Raw genomic sequence first — 15,806 nt, 5'->3', positions numbered from 1 at the left:
ATGCGCCCACCCTGCAGTGTCACTATGAGAATCCACAAAATAAACTGCTTAGCGTGTAGTAGGAACCTCAAAAATGATGATTCAAAAGCACCAGCCTGTCACATTGATCCCCTGCTCAAAATCTCCCCCTGCCTTTCCTAGCGCCTGATGGGCAGATATTAATTTAGAAACACGTTTTAACTAAGTGGCCATACAGGCAGGCCTGAAGCGTATTTTCATTTTCTGTTTTCGTTTCTGAATCTGTTCTTATTTAGTCCTCCCTTAAAGGCTATCTGGAGCCTCTGTGATGCTTAATCAGTACAAGCTTGTAGGTGGGTACAGGTTGCAGGCCCTTGCTGCTCTTCCCCTAACCCCAAAGTGGACAGTAAACCACCTGGACATACAAGGAGACCCACATATTCTCTAAAATGCCTGAATGGAATAATCTAGAATCTAAGCATTCCTTAGAGGAACAGAGACTACTGTAAGATGAGGGATAGTAAGAAAGCAGCCTAGGCTCTTCAAAAGGACCATGTTTTAAAGAAAATAAAGTGGAGGGATGATTCAAGATTAAAAGAGAGTGAAGAAATGAGGCCAACCAGATGCAATGTACAGACTTGGGCCACAGCGGGGGAGGTAACAGCAGACGGTTTGGTGGGAAGGAAAGCACCAGAGCCCCATGGGCCTGCCTGGCCAGCTCGCTTGGTCATCCTGGTAAAACATAGCAGAGCTCTCTGTTCCAAGAGGCCCACGTGCAGCCCCACATGTCTGCTGATCTGTGTACACATGTGTGTGCACTCTAGCAAGCCTCACTTTAATTGTGAAGAAACATGGAAACTGGTGCTCCCACCCGGGCTGTGGGAGTGTGGTGTGGTGGGGCCTGGAGATGGGGAGGGTCCGAAGTGGGGCCAGGGCAGGGCTGCGCTGCTCCCTGGAGTCAGGCATATCGGTCTCAAGCTACCCCTGTCCCTTGCTGAATGGGAACCCCCACCAGCTGCCTCGGGAAGCCTGCGTCCTTACACTCTATCCGGATCTGCTCCAGCTCTGTCACCTCAGCAATGGACTCCTTCAGGTCCTCCACGAACTTTTGCATCTCGTCCGAGCCCAGGGCACAGAAATGCAGCACCTGCTTCCTCTCGGAGCCCGAGAGCGGTGTCACCAGTGTGATGCCATGAGAGTAATCTGGAAAGCAGACCCCAGGCCCCCAGTGGGCTGTGAGCAGCAGCAGCCAAGGGCTGGAGCCAGCTAGACATGAGGAGGGCACGGGGTCTTGGGGGCACTCATGCCTCCATCCACTCTGCTGTCCAGCACTTCTCCCTCAACTCGCCCCAGCCATTTCATTCATCTGTTCTTTCTCAAAGACTTACATTGGCTGTCAAAGACTTACACTCGTTCTCAAAGAGGTGGAACTGCATGCCCAGCAGGCCAACTGACTTGCAGAAGGTGTATGTGGAGGAGCTCTTCTTCTTCGGGCAAAGTTTGAGAATCTGTTCAGGAGAGGGAGATAGACATGTGCTGATGAGCAGACAGTCATGGAAACACGGATGCACAAACACCCAGGGGGATGCATGATCACAGAAGTAAACACATGCAGTGATGAATGTGTACATACAGATACAGATATATACATACATGTACACACACTATACCAAAATGTGCGTCTTCACTGCACAAAACCCTACAGTCATTATTCCCTCTGCACTTAGAAGCGAAGCCACGGAGCCTGAGCTGGTCTGTAAAACCCACCTGATGTGATCCTTGCCTTACTCTGGACTTCTGCCCAAGCCACGGTGTCCTCCCTTCTGTAGCTTGAGAAGGGCAAGCTCGGTTCCACTGTGGGCCCCTCGCATACGCTGTTCCCATTCCACAGCTCTCCCGGCAGCTTTTTGCACAGCTGCATTACTCTCATTACTTAAGTCTCAAATGCTACCTCCTTAGAGATGCCTTCCTGGACCACCCCCTCTAGAAAACAAACCGCAGCAAACCCAAATCCGGCCCTTAACCCCAGTCACTCTCCACACTATCACCTGGTTGCAGCCTTCACAGTGCCTTCCCCCAATCTGATATTATCTTGTTTGTCTGTTTCTTAATTATTTTCTATCTCCCTCCCCTACTGAAATGAAAGCTTATTTTAGTAAAGTCATCTGGTTGCTTAATAAACAAATTTCTATTCGGAGCCTTCTGTGAGCTGAGCCCTGGAGATACAGAACTCAGAACAGAGCCCCTGCCCTCAAAGTGCTTATGGAATGTGGACTGTCACAGTGTCCATCAGGTGATCAAACAATAAAGCATAACAGCAAAAAAAACAAAACAAAACCAAGGTGCTAAGTGTTTTGAAGAAAATGAAATACGGTAAGGAATCAAAAGTGATTTGAGACTTGAATGAAAAGGAGGCCAGGAAGGCAAGAGGAGAGTATAAGGTCTGGAGGAGCTTCGCAAGAAGGAGCAGCAAGTACAAAGTCCTGGCCCACAGAAGGGAGGCGGCTCACAGGGCTGAGGAGAGGGCAGGGAGGCAGGTTAGGGGAAGGGGACACGTGGCCTAATGTGCACTCCAGAGAGATCACGCTGCTGCTCTCAGGGGGTGAACTCTAGAGGTGGGGAGAGCCGTGTGGAGGCTGATGTGGTTCACTGAATGTACCAGGCGCACGCTAAGACCGTAGTAGTGGAGGTGGTGAGAGGTCGTTCAGGCTTGTGATCATTTTAGAGGCAGTGCCAGTGTGGCTCATGGATAGAGAGGGCCCGTGCAAGGGAGAGGCAAGCCCTGTTCCAGTCCTGCTCACCAGTTTTCCAGACCTACAATAATGCCTGGCACAGGTCAACACTGATTAAATATTTGTTGAATGGATACTTGTTTTCAAAGAGCAAGGAATGAGTATCTGTGGATACAGATGTACACATGTGTGCATGCATGTGCACGCACGCGCACACACACACAGATAAACCAGCCTCGCCGAGGCCCAGGGACAGAGCATGCTCCACCTAGGTAGGCCCTGTTCCTCCCAGGCCCTGGAGTGTGAGGCACAGCCCTGTGCGCTCCCTGCCCTGGGCTTCCTGTAACGTGGAGAAGCCAATGGTCTGGGATCTAGTCTGTTAACAGTTTGTGCAACCACGAGCAGATCATCTGATGTCTCGGTGTCACGACTTATTAAGTAGGAATTAGCATGTCTGCCTGAACCCCCTCACAGAGCCCACGGTGTGAAAAGCACCATGAAGGCAGATCCGTCCCACGGAACAGGCATTCCGTCTGAAACCTCTGGGCGTCCTTTCCTGCCCACTTCAGGGACCCTGCCCACGCTGCTCAGGGCAGCGGGTAGCCCCAGCCCAGCCCAGTCCCGGAGCGGGGGCCACTCACCACCAACAGGTCATTGAAGAGGAACACCTCCCTCTGATGCGCCGCCTGCTTCTGCAGCTTGTTCACATCCGTCACCTCAAAGAGCCGGCTGCAGCACACCAGGCGGCGGTGGGGCACCGACAGCACCTGCACGCGGGCGTGGCGCTCAGCGGGAGAAACCAGAGGCCTCGAGGCCTCCCCAACCACAGCGCCCATTTTCCAGAAGAAGAGACGGGGCCCCAAGGAAAGGGGAGGGGCTCTCCGCTTCTGTGGCGGGAGAGGGGAGGGGCTCCGGCTCTGTGGAGGGAGAGGGGAGGGGCTCCCCGCTTCTGTGGAGGGAGCGGGGAGGGGTTCCGCTTCTGTGGAGGGAGAGGGGAGGGGCTCCGGCTCTGTGGCGGGAGAGGGGAGGGGCTCCGGTTCTGTGGAGGGAGAGGGGAGGGGCTCCGCTTCTGTGGCGGGAGAGGGGAGGGGCTCCGGTTCTGTGGAGGGAGAGGGGAGGGGCTCCGCTTCTGTGGCGGGAGAGGGGAGGGGCTCCCCGGTTCTGTGGAGGGAGAGGGGAGGGGCTCCGGTTCTGTGGAGGGAGACGGGAGGGGCTCTCCGGTTCTGTGGAGGGAGAGGGGAGGGGCTCCGCTTCTGTGGAGGGAGAGGGGAGGGGCTCCGCTTCTGTGGCGGGAGAAGTGCGGGGCTCTCCGGTTCTGTGGCGGGAGAGGGGAAGGGTTCCGGCTCTGTGGAGGGAGAGGGGAGGGGCTCCGGTTCTGTGGAGGGAGAGGGGAGGGGCTCCGCTTCTGTGGAGGGAGAGGGGAGGGGCTCCCCGCTTCTGTGGAGGGAGCGGGGAGGGGTTCCGCTTCTGTGGAGGGAGAGGGGAGGGGCTCCGCTTCTGTCGCGGGAGAAGGGCGGGGCTCTCCGGCTCTGTGGCGGGAGAGGGGAGGGGCTCCGGTTCTGTGGAGGGAGAGGGGAGGGGCTCCGGTTCTGTGGAGGGAGAGGGGAGGGGCTCCCCGCTTCTGTGGAGGGAGAGGGGCGGGGCTCTGGTTCTGTGGAGGGAGAGGGGAGGGGCTCTCTGGTTCTGTGGAGGGAGAGGGGAGGGGCTCCGGTTCTGTGGCGGGAGAGGGGAGGGGCTCCGGTTCTGTGGAGGGAGAGGGGCGGGGCTCTCTGGCTCTGTGGCGGGAGAGGGGAGGGCTTCCGGTTCTGTTGAGGGAGAGGGGAGGGGTTCCGGTTCTGTGGAGGGAGAGGGGCGGGGCTCTCCGGTTCTGTGGAGGGAGAGGGGCGGGGCTCCGGTTCTGTGGAGGGAGAGGGGAGGGGCTCTCTGGTTCTGTGGAGGGAGAGGGGAGGGGCTCCGGTTCTGTGGCGGGAGAGGGGAGGGGCTCCGGTTCTGTGGAGGGAGAGGGGCGGGGCTCTCTGGCTCTGTGGCGGGAGAGGGGAGGGCTTCCGGTTCTGTGGAGGGAGAGGGGAGGGGTTCCGGTTCTGTGGAGGGAGAGGGGCGGGGCTCTCCGGTTCTGTGGAGGGAGAGGGGCGCGGCTCTCCGGTTCTGTGGAGGGAGACGGGAGGGGTTCCGGTTCTGTGGAGGGAGAGGGGAGGGGCTCCCCGGTTCTGTGGAGGGAGAGGGGAGGGGCTCCCCGGTTCTGTGGAGGGAGAGGGGAGGGGCTCCCCGGTTCTGTGGAGGGAGAGGGGAGGGGCTCCGGTTCTGTGGAGGGAGAGGGGAGGGGCTCCGGTTCTGTGGAGGGAGAGGGGAGGGGCTCTCCGGTTCCGTGGCGGGAGAGGGGAGGGGCTCTCCGGTTCCGTGGAGGGAGAGGGGAGGGGCTCCGCTTCCGTGGAGGGAGAAGGGAGGGGCTCCGGTTCTGTGGAGGGAGAGGGGAGGGGCTCTCCGGTTCTGTGGAGGGAGAGGGGAGGGGCTCTCCGGTTGTGTGGCGGGAGTCGGGAGGGGCTCTCCGGTTGTGTGGCGGGAGAGGGGAGGGGCTCTCCGGTTCTGTGGAGGGAGAGGGGAGGGGCTCCGGTTCTGTGGCGGGAGAGGGGAGGGGTTCCGGTTCTGTGGCGGGAGAGGGGAAGGGCTCCGGTTCTGTGGAGGGAGAGGGGAGGGGCTCCCCGGTTCTGTGGAGGGAGAAGGGCGGGGCTCTCCGGTTCTGTGGAGGGAGAGGGGAGGGGCTCCGGTTCTGTGGAGGGAGACGGGAGGGGCTCCGGTTCTGTGGAGGGAGAGGGGAGGGGCTCCGGTTCTGTGGAGGGAGAGGGGGGCTCTCCGGTTCTGTGGAGGGAGACGGGAGGGGCTCCCCGGTTCTGTGGAGGGAGAGGGGAGGGGCTCCCCGGTTCTGTGGAGGGAGAGGGGAGGGGCTCCGGTTCTGTGGCGGGAGAGGGGAGGGGCTCCCCGGCTCTGCGGCGGGAGAGGGGAGGGGCTCCGGCTCTGTGGAGGGAGAAGAGAGGGGCTCCGGTTCTGTGGTGGGGCCTGCACTTGACTCTCATTCTTCTCTCTCCTCTTCTGAGGCTCTCTCCCTCACATACTCACCCCCTGTCCCCAGGGCTCATCCCTGTCATGCCTCTTGGGGAGCACAGCCAGAGGGGAAGGGGTCCACTAAGCCATAGTAAATGAGGTGATAGAGGGACAGGAAAAGGACATTGAGAAGAGCTTTCAGGCTGTTCCAATCCAGCCACTGTCAACCTGCTTCCCTCTATAACCTTGAGGGCATCCCCTGTCCCAGGCAGCAGCCTGCAGATATGACACCTCCACCCTTTCTCTACTGCACAGATGCAAGTGTGCAAGAGCGAAGGGATCACAGAGACACCTGGTGTCTACTCCAGCGTGTAAGACAAACCAGTCGCTTGCAACCAGACAGATGCTAAGACCTCAGCAATAAAGGCTCTCAAAGCAGAAAACGCTGTCCCTGCACAGACTGGGTGGAGGGAGCCTAGTGCAGAGCCTCAGAAGAGGTCTCCAAACTCTCCCAAACTGTCCCCTGAGCCAACAATATGAGGAGGAGGAACTGGAACCCCCATGACATCCTTTATAGTATAAAGTGTAGTAGCCTACAGAGAAGTCCCACTTTAAAAATCATTGCAGGTTTGGAACATGCTGCCTGGGACACAGGTCACTACCAGTAAGGCACCTCTATGGTGATGCCACAGTGTAGAGCCTATTGAGTCCATTTCCTGCCTTCTACTCATCAGGACCATCCAGGAATGCCTGGTAGTCATGCTGTCCTAGGAAAGGGACTAAATCTCATCTGGCCACGCAGATGCTTCCACCCTAGACCACCAGGCAGTTCTTCTTGACATCTTATCTCAGACTCTCCTGCTGCAGTATCTGGTGGCAAGAGGCAATGAGGAAATTAGGCAAGAAAAAAAAAAGAGATGCAGTGTCTGGCACACAGTAGCTACTCCATAACTATTATGTGAATGAATACGAAGAAAGAGTTTCAGAAAGGTAGGTGGCTTGTGGACACTCACTGTCTTCATGCCCACGATGGACTTCTCCACCTTGGTGACGTACGTGACGTGGTCCTCATTGGACTTGAGCTCCTTCTGCTGTATCCTCTCATAGATGCCTACCACCAGCTCCCTGGGGATGTCAGCGCCATCGTCCACACCTAACAACGTGGAGTGGGCAGGGGTGGTGGCGGGGTTGGGAGGGAGGGTGTCAGAGTGCTGGAGCCAGACAGAAGAGACCCCCATCCAGCCTGGAGCTCCCCAGGGGTGGTCTTGATTTTTGCCATGCCTTCAATGCCTGGTGCCTCATACCCATTCAATTAAGAACAAGTTCCTTAGCCAGGCACCAAAACTAATGATATGATACGGCCCCAACACACATTTCCTGCCTCACCTCCTGATGTTCCTCAAGCGGAGTCTTTGCGCCCCCCTCCCAGGCCTCTTTCCCGATGGCCAAATACCACCTCCATGTTCCTGCCAACCCTCTGTGCCTCTGCAGTTCTGTCGTCTTCCTTGTGCTTGTCTCACCCCCCACCTCCGCCCCACCACTCTAGCACCACAAGGAGGTTCTGTTTCATTCTCTTTTGGATCTTCCTCCTCCTGGGTTGTCCCCTCCCCTCCAATGGGAAGCATGGAGTTGAGAGCTTAGTCTTTGAAGGGATTCCTCCCTCACTGGGAGCAGTGGGGGAGCAGGCAGACCCAATGGCAATGCAGGCGAGGACACCCCTGTTCCACCTCCTGCTTCATAGTAATGATAAAACTCTGGCAACAAAAAACACTGGCAGGAAATATGCCAAAAAGCAAACACATTTCTTTTGGAGAAACAGGCAATTAAAATATCTTCTTTCTACTATTTCCAAATCTTTCTTTAATGACTATATGCTTCTTTTATGATGGAAAAATTAAAAATAAAGCAACTTTGGCAAGCATCTCTCAAAGGAGTGTTCCCAGCTACTGAAAGGACACCATGCCTTCTATGCATAGCTCCCTGCCTGTTCTGGCTTCTTCCACATCTGATCTTGGTTCTTAAAGTCAGGCAGATGAGCCATGCAGCAGCCAAGCAGGCTGAAGGAAACCAGGCTGTGAGTAAGAAAAAGCAAGGAGAAAGGCTGAGTATATGGATGCCTCCAGTCCAAGGTGGCAGGCTGCATGCTTCTGCTGCTTCTGAATACTCAGGAGAAAGGAATCTTGTAGAAAAGCATAAACCCACAAAGACAGAACAGGAACAAATGCACAGGCATCCCAGGATCTGGAAAGTGGATAACTAAGTGGATGGATTTAGCAAACCTGAGAAAGCTGAAACCTAGACCAGCAGAGAGGCTAGAAGCCGCTTGAACACCACACAGCCACCAAATGGCTTAGAGCTGTTGTAACAGCAACCCCTAAAAGCGAAGGTGAAGGTGGGCTGGAAATAGGAAAACAGGTTGAAAATGGGTTAGAAAGCTGCTGCGCTTCCCTGTCCCCTCCTCACTCCAGCAGAAGACTGGGAGTCCATTCTCTAGAACTCTGGGCTGAGGGACCCCACACCCAGCCAAGGGTGGGACTCTGCTGAAAAGTGGGGGATGAAGTTGATATCTATATAGTAACCCTCAACCCCACTTCACACTTAAAGATCTCAGAACTCTGGCAGCCAGAATCATACATTCTGGGCAACAGATTGGACATTTATCTTCTGGGTATCAAGCAAAACAAGAAAAAAAATGTCTCCAGATACTGCAGTGGGGGTCTCCCAATGAAATGGCTGAACTAAATCACCCTACAGGAAAGTCCACCAGCCAGCAGCCCCACCTGTGTTCACAGAGTTACTCACCAGCTTTCTGGTGTCTCACTTTAAATATGAATGAACAACCAGATTTCATCAACTGTATTTGGAAAGTCTATACCAGGAAAGAGAAAGGAATACGGAGAAAAACAGAAAAAGAACTCCAGAAGAAATAGAGGCAAGCAGGGAGAAACTCAAACAAACAAACCAATATTAATATCTTCACAGAGATGGGAGAAGATATTGGATCTACAAAGTGAGAATAAAATGCTATAAAAGAGGAACATTGAGAGGACAAAAGAGAGCTATTGAGAATGAAAAATATGACAGCAGGAATGAACAACTTGGTAGGAGACATGAAAGATGGCACTGAGGGACATTTTCTAGAAAGTCAAGGAAGTAAACAAAGATGGCAGGTATAAAACTATAAAAGTTAGAGGATCAGACTAGGAGATCTACTAACAGAATAACAGGAGTTCAAGAAAGAGAGTCTAGGCCGGGCGCGGTGGCTCACGCCTGTAATCCCAGCACTTTGGGAGGCCGAGGCGGGCGGATCACAAGGTCAGGAGATCGAGACCATGGTGAAACCCCGTCTCTACTAAAAAATAGAAAAAAATTAGCCGGGCGCAGTGGCGGGCGCCTGTAGTCCCAGCTACTGGGGAGGCTGAGGTAGGAGAATGGCGTGAACCCGGGAGGCGGAGCTTGCAGTGAGCCGAGATTGCGCCACTGCACTCCAGCCTGGGCGACAGAGCGAAACTCCGTCTCAAAAAAAAAAAAAAAAAAAAAAAAAGAAAGAGAGTCTAGAGAAATTGGAGGGCAGAAATGATCAAATACAACATTTAAGAAAACTTTCCATGACTGGAGGACATGAGTTTCTAGATGGAAAGAACCAATCCAGCCCTGGGCATGAGGGATGAAAGAAGAACTGTAGCAAGGCACATCATCGTGAAAATCCAGAACACGAAGGGCAGACAGAAGAACCTGCAAGCTTTCAGAGAGAGAGAAAGAGTAACAGACAAAAGGCCAGCAGCTGGGAGGGCAGAGTAGCACTGGCAGCTAAAAGACAATGGAGCAATGCCTTTGAAATCCCGACTGGTGTGTTTTGAGGCTGGAATTCTATCCCCAGCCAAACTCCCAACCAAGGTCAAAGACAGAAAAAGATACATTCAAAAATGCAAGTTCTCAAAAATGGCCTTTTCTCTGGAAGTAAAGTAAAAATGAGGAAGCTCTGACATGCAGGAACCAGGAGTCTACCATGAGAGCAAGGGAAGGAGGGCCCAGGATGCCAGTTGTGCCCTGGCCCAGCCACTGTCCAGACTGTAGCAGGACCAGATGCTCCCGAAGATGACGCTCCTACACCACCTCCCAGGTCTGGATGCATGGAGAGGAGCTTGACACGTAGGGTGGGAAGCTGGGGCTGAATCAGGGGAGGTCCTCAGAGAGTTAAGCAAATGGAAAGAGAAGCATTAACTCCGAGGAAAGTAGAGATAGGAGGGAGTTGCAATCATTCTGCACTTGCAGACTCAGTTTTGGAGTGTGTGTGCAGAACCTTAACAACATGACCGCTGACGTGAGTGGGATGGGTCGGGGAAGGTGGATGAAAGAGGGCTAAATCCTTACATTCTATAATGGGGAATTAGTAGATAATGCTTAAAATAAAAATAATTAACAAGGGCCAGGCGTGGTGGCTCATGTCTGTTATCCCAGCACTTTGGGAGGCTGAGGCAGGTGGATCACCTGAGGTAGGGAGTTCAAAAAAAGCCTGGTCAACATGGTGAAACCTTGTCTGTTCTAAAAATATAAAAATTAGCTGGGTGTGGTGGTGCAAGCCTGTAATCCATGCTACTTGGGAGGCTGAGGGACAATAATTGCTTGAACCTGGGAGGTGGAGGTTGCAGTGAGCTGAGATTGCACCACTGCACTCCAGCCTGGATGAGAGAAGTAATAATTAACAAGGAGCAGTGTATAAAAGAGATGAGATACCAAAGTATAAATACTGTATAGCCCTATTTAGATGAAGTTCAAGGACTGGCAGGACTTGTCAATGGTGATAAAACGCAGAATAGTTGTTACTCTTGGGCAAAGGTATTGACTAGGATGGGACAGGAGAGAACATTCTGGGCAGGTGAAAATGACCCAGATCAGGATCTGGGTGTGATGGCATAAATGCACGTGAACATACACATTCGTCAAATTTCAGGCGCACACACTCACAGTCTGGGCTTTATGCCAGTTAAGAAAAGGGATAGAAAAAAACAGAGAAGCATAAGCATGCGGTTTATCGATACAGAAGAAACACAAATAGCTAAAAATGTCAAAAGTGGTTGCCTCTGGAGAAGGTGAGTGGTGAGAGGGGCAGGGACTAATTTTTTTTCTGTGATAAGCCTTGTAGGATTATTTGACTTTATTATGTGGATATATAACTTTGATTCTTTTAAAGGCTAAAAAAAAAAAAATCAATTGAGCACACATCACAGTCTGCCAGTCCTGGTTTGCTCCCTGCCAGACCGCACTGCGTCGATGAGAGGACTTGCCAGCTGGTGCCATAAAGTTATCTGCAAGGCTGACTTGAATGGACCCAGGACCCGAAGGCCCTGTTCCTGGCTCCTTCCTCATAAGTTGTGGAGGGGAAGGGCTGGCACCTCTTGAGCCAGCAGCTCTAGTGTCATGGGCCTAGAGGCCAACCACGTTCCATGGAGGGCAAGAGGCACTGGCCAAGGGTGCTTGCTGCTCTGCAGTGGCGGTGGCTCTTGGAAATGCCCCAGCCGCCTGGCACACAAGTAATGTTCCCAGCTTGCTATGGGTGACCAGGCCCAGAGAGCAGGTGACGATCTGTGATAGGGGCTCAGACTCACAGAATGCACGCTGCACAGACCGGGCCTGAGCCATGGTCTTGCCCCTGCTGCCCCAGTGCCCACCTCCTTACCTCGAAGGTTTCGGATGAAGTCCTCCAGCGTCATCTTCCGGTCAGGCTTGATGTTGGGGCTATACATGTCGGTGTTGAGGAGGATGATGGCGAAGGCGAGGATGAAGATGGTGTCGGGGTTGTGGAACTGCTGCACCACTTCGGGATTGCACATGCAGTAGCGCTGGCTGTGGGCGGGTCAGATGCAGAGCGGACGCTGAGCCCCCGCTCACCCTCCCCCAGGCCCAACAAAGGAGGGGGTGTGCAGGGGGTATCCCAACTCCCCAAAGGCTTTAGGTCCAGGGAGACCACCTTCTGTCCCATACCCTGGTCTTCTTCCCCACACCCCCAAATGCCCCACCTTTCTAGCCTGGGGAGCTCAAGGGGTCGGTCCCTTTTCTTTCCTTCACTTCTTTCTCCCCAGCCTATCCTGCCCACACCAGAAGGGGTGTTTCTGGCCCAATGTCCAACCCTCCTGATAGCATCTCCTGTCTCCCAGGCTCACAGCGGCCCGGCTTCCCCAGCCTGGTGTCTGTTGGGGAGTGGAGCTGGGAAGTGGCCTTACCTGAAGGCCTCGATGAGCCGCTCCACCTTCTGGGCCTCTCCTTGCACACGGATGTGTGCCTGGAACTTGCGCAGGGCCTCGTCCAGCTCCATGCTGGAGAAGTCCATCTCGTCCACCACGCAGCTGAGGGCAGGCAGGGAGGGTGTGAGGTCAGGCGGCCCCCTAAGCACCCTCCAACCCCCATTCCCGCTGGCCTCCGTTCCCAGCCAGGACGGGTGCAGGGCCCCTCAGGCTACTCACCCCCGGGGTTCTCCCTTTAATGCCCTAAGAGGACCATCTCCTCCCATCTCCCACAGTAGCCCTTTCAGAGCCCAAACCCTGAGGCCAGGAGAGGCTTTGGTGGCCCAGGACACAGGGGTGGAGGGAGGCTGAACTTGGATCTTCCGACTCCAAATCCCAATTCCTTCCTTCTTAACCTCAGATTATCCCAAGCAAAGCTTTCAACATAAATAATACAGTAAACACATTTATTCTGTTATTTCAGAGAACTGCTAGGAGCCTGTGTTTCTCCCAGGTTTAAATTTCACTTTCTCATTTGGGTCTGGAGGTGGCTGAGTCCTCCCTTGGGTCCCTTCTGCTATAGGCTGAGCAGTAAGGAGCAGAGCCCCTCAAGCCCCTGGGGCTTTCTGCAGCCCGGCTCCTTCCCACTGCCCCAGCCCTCAGGGGAGGCTGTGGTGGGAGGCGCGGCCTCTTAAGAGTAAATGACAGATGCACTTAATGTGAGGGGACAGCGTGACACGCAGGCCAGATTCTGGCCCTGGCCCTCCTGCGAACTTGGTGTGGCTGGCTCGCCCACTCACTCCTGGGGCCTCCGTGTGCCCTTCTGAAAAGGGAGGAGGCTGGAGTACCTGCTCCCCAAGGGCCTTGCTACCTCTGAAATGCTGCCTCCAACCCTGGGGGGTTTGCCTCTGAACATCCCGAGCTTCAGTGTGTGTGTGTGTGTGTGTGTGTGGGCGGTCACATGCCAGTTCTCCCAGCTAAGCAGACGCCTTCCTCTGGTCTAGCCCGATCCAGGGGACTCTGCACTGCAGGGTCTGAGGCCGAACCCTCCGAGCCCCCTCATCCTGCCTCACTCTCCTTTGGGGTGCTCTGTCCCCAGGGCCATGTGCAGCGAGGCAGGAGTCCAGGCCTGGCAAAGCAGGGGACCCAATGTCCCCTGGGCATTGCTTTCCCTTTGGGAGAAGCAGACCAAGCGTGTTAGATGGGCTCTTGGAGCTGACGTTTGCCCACTCTACACCCACTCACCCCAGTCTCCTCCTACCGGCTATGGCACAGCCCCTGCACACTGCCCCGACACTGCCCACTGCTGGCAAGCAATCCCTCTCTGCTCCCACGGTCCTCTGGCCTGCCTGCCCAGCACATCAGGGCACAGAAAACGCCTGCTGAGTGGCCATGTGATGGTGACATGAGCTCTGAGCAGGACCCACTTCCTCCATGACCTCAGCTTCCATTCTGTGCCCACTGCCCAGAAGACTTGGAGACCCCCAACTCTGCTGTCAGTTTTTAGGAGAAAACAAGGGGAGACGCAAGAGTGGTGGTGGTCAGGACCTGGTGGTCCGTGGATTCTGCCTCTCCCACAGTTTTCTGGGGAGAACAAGGAGGAAAGCGCATCACCAAAGGCTCTTAGAAAGGGAGGGGGTGCCAAGAGGGAGCTGGGAGTCTTTCCTTCTCTTTCCTTTCCCCTCCCTCCCAAAGGCAGGGACCATGGCCATCTTCAGGCTGTGAGTTGTCCTTGGCTTGGTCAAAGCCCGCTCCTCTCAGGCTTGCTGGCCGGGACGGTGGGCAGGTGAGGGTGGGGCTAGGGGTGGAGGCCAGCATCTTGCCCAAAGGTGAGAATCGGCAGCACCAGGAACAGGGCATTTGAGGTTGAGGTGCCGGCTGGGGAGCAGGGGCCTCCAGGGCCAGCTAGGTGAGAGGCTACTCTGATTTCCCAGTGACCCTCCTCACCTCCACCCTGTACCCTCTGCAGCTGTATGTGAGCACCAAAGGCCCTATGCAGCCACATCCGTGTGTTCCCATAGCCCAGCCCATCAGGAGTCAGCAACTGGGCACAACGGAGCCACACAGTGACACTGTCCAAGGCTGGTGACCAAGAGGCTGCGGTCCAATGGGTACAGAGACAGAGCCTGGAGGAGGTGAACCAGTGTGGTCATGCATCAAGGGAGTCAGAGTGTTTGGGCCAGAGAGATGGAGTGGGGCAGTGAAGGTCAAGGAAAGTCTAATTAGACAGAGAGAGAGAGAAAGGAGAGAGAGGGACAGGCAAGGAGGAAAAGGCAGGAGAGAGATCCCAGAAAGGGAGCAAGACCGGAAAGTGAGACAAAGAGCAAGTGAAAAACAGAGACAGAAGGAGGAAGGGGGAAAGACAGACAGACACGAGGAGAGAAAGGGACAGGAGGGGAAGAGGAAAAGACAGAAAAAGACTGGTAGAGATGAAGATGTGGTGCGCCATGGACTGGTGGGGGCGGCGTGGAGCCACCACATCCCACCCTCTCAGCCCAGGGTGCTGACTCTTTTGAGGCCAAGGAAGAGGCCCTTGGTCTCTCTGAGTGGCATCCTGCTGCTCCCCAGGACTTGCCCCCATCTGTCATGTGCCCCGCCCCTTCCCTGTTTCTGAACCCTGAGGTCCTGGCACCCGGCCTCCCACATCCACGTTCCTCCAAGAGCCTCTCTCTGAGTGCCTTCTGCCCCAGAGCTGTGGACCAGGTCTCACCCTGCAACGGTGGGGGTGCCGGGAGGCCCAGGGCACCGTGGGGGCAGGCTTCCGTAGGAGGCGGTGGGAGCAGCTGGTGAGGGTGGGATCTGCCCAGCCAAGCACGATGGCCTAGTTTCCAGCCCTTCACTCAGGTGACAAGCAGCTGCTCACTCGCTCAGGGCTGCTGCTAAATGCCCCAGTAGTGAGCCGAGAGCCTGAGAGCCAAGGACTGGGATGGGAGAAGCAGCCAGGTTGAAAGGTCGGCCCACATAGTGGGAGTTGAATACGCCCCACGTGGGCCTCAAAGCAGGGAGGGTTGCAGGGGCGGTCACGTGGGCTGTGGAGCTGGAGGGGCCTCTCATCCAATATCTTCCAGTGTGTGTTCTCAGGACCCCACAGCAGAGTCATAAGAGTTAACATGCAGCTTGCTGGACACCACCCCAGACCCAGCAAATTAGGATATTTGGGGGCAAGGCTTGGGAATCAGCATTCTCTGCAAGATCTCCAGGTTGTTCCTAAATTGTGAAACCAAAGGCTGAGCTGAGTGCAAGGGTAGGCCTCGTTGCGGCTTTTAAAGTGTGAATCCAGCAACTCACAGGCCACCGGGCAGCAGCCCTTAGGGGCATGTGTCCCCACCTGGATATCGGCTGCTTTTGCAGTGCAGGTGGTGAGGGAGGGGTGGATGGAGGCATGAACAGATTTAGTTCTTCCCCTGGCTGTGTGCTGGCCATCCTGCCTTCCTCCCCTCCCTGCATTTACCACCACAGGGTGTCTGTGTTTCATGAACAGGTGCTATTCTGGGTTTCCCAGACCCTGGGGGAAAAAAAGACATTTTCTGGCTGTGAAAGCCCCCGCTGGAAGGGAGGAAGCTCTGCTGAGTGGTGGGACACTCTACCCTCCTGCCTGAGGAGGCCACTTCCTCACTGGAGAGTTGGGGGTTGGACCAGGTGGCCTCTCAGGACAGGGACCCAGAGGCACCGGCCATCTCTGAAGCAGATGCTCCCAACGGCAGGGGGCAGACGACCACAGCAGCACTTCCGGCTGGCTGGTGGCTTCGTCCCCGCCGTCCTCCGGGGGAATCACTGGTCACTGTTTGCCTTTCTGATAGGGCCTGTGTCATCCTGGGGAAGGTGGTTGAAGGTGGGACTGTGCTGTCTGCCA

General features: G+C 55.3%; 1 protein-coding gene across 8 annotated transcripts in view; it reads right to left on the bottom strand.

The window, feature by feature from the left end:
- Positions 1-15,806, bottom strand: part of IQSEC3 (IQ motif and Sec7 domain ArfGEF 3) — a 118,942-nt gene that overhangs the window by 12,866 nt on the left and 90,270 nt on the right. For all 8 annotated transcript variants that reach the window (XR_012094420.1, XM_007967076.3, XM_007967077.3 and 5 more), the window contains exons 6-11: positions 11,954-12,076; positions 11,410-11,576; positions 6,743-6,882; positions 3,332-3,457; positions 1,367-1,466; positions 1,000-1,161 (exon numbers count right to left, since the gene is read on the bottom strand). Coding sequence is in view for 7 of the 8 variants with exons in the window: in XM_007967076.3 (XP_007965267.3) it covers positions 1,000-1,161; positions 1,367-1,466; positions 3,332-3,457; positions 6,743-6,882; positions 11,410-11,576; positions 11,954-12,076 (818 nt within the window). In the remaining variant the exon portion in view is untranslated. The remainder of the gene's footprint in view (positions 1-999; positions 1,162-1,366; positions 1,467-3,331; positions 3,458-6,742; positions 6,883-11,409; positions 11,577-11,953; positions 12,077-15,806) is intronic.

This window comes from Chlorocebus sabaeus, chromosome 11 (genome assembly GCF_047675955.1).
Source record: "Chlorocebus sabaeus isolate Y175 chromosome 11, mChlSab1.0.hap1, whole genome shotgun sequence".
NCBI classification, from domain to species: Eukaryota; Metazoa; Chordata; class Mammalia; order Primates; family Cercopithecidae; genus Chlorocebus; species Chlorocebus sabaeus.
The sequence above is the reverse complement of the archived record's forward strand: the minus strand, read 5'-3'. Positions and strand labels throughout refer to the sequence as shown.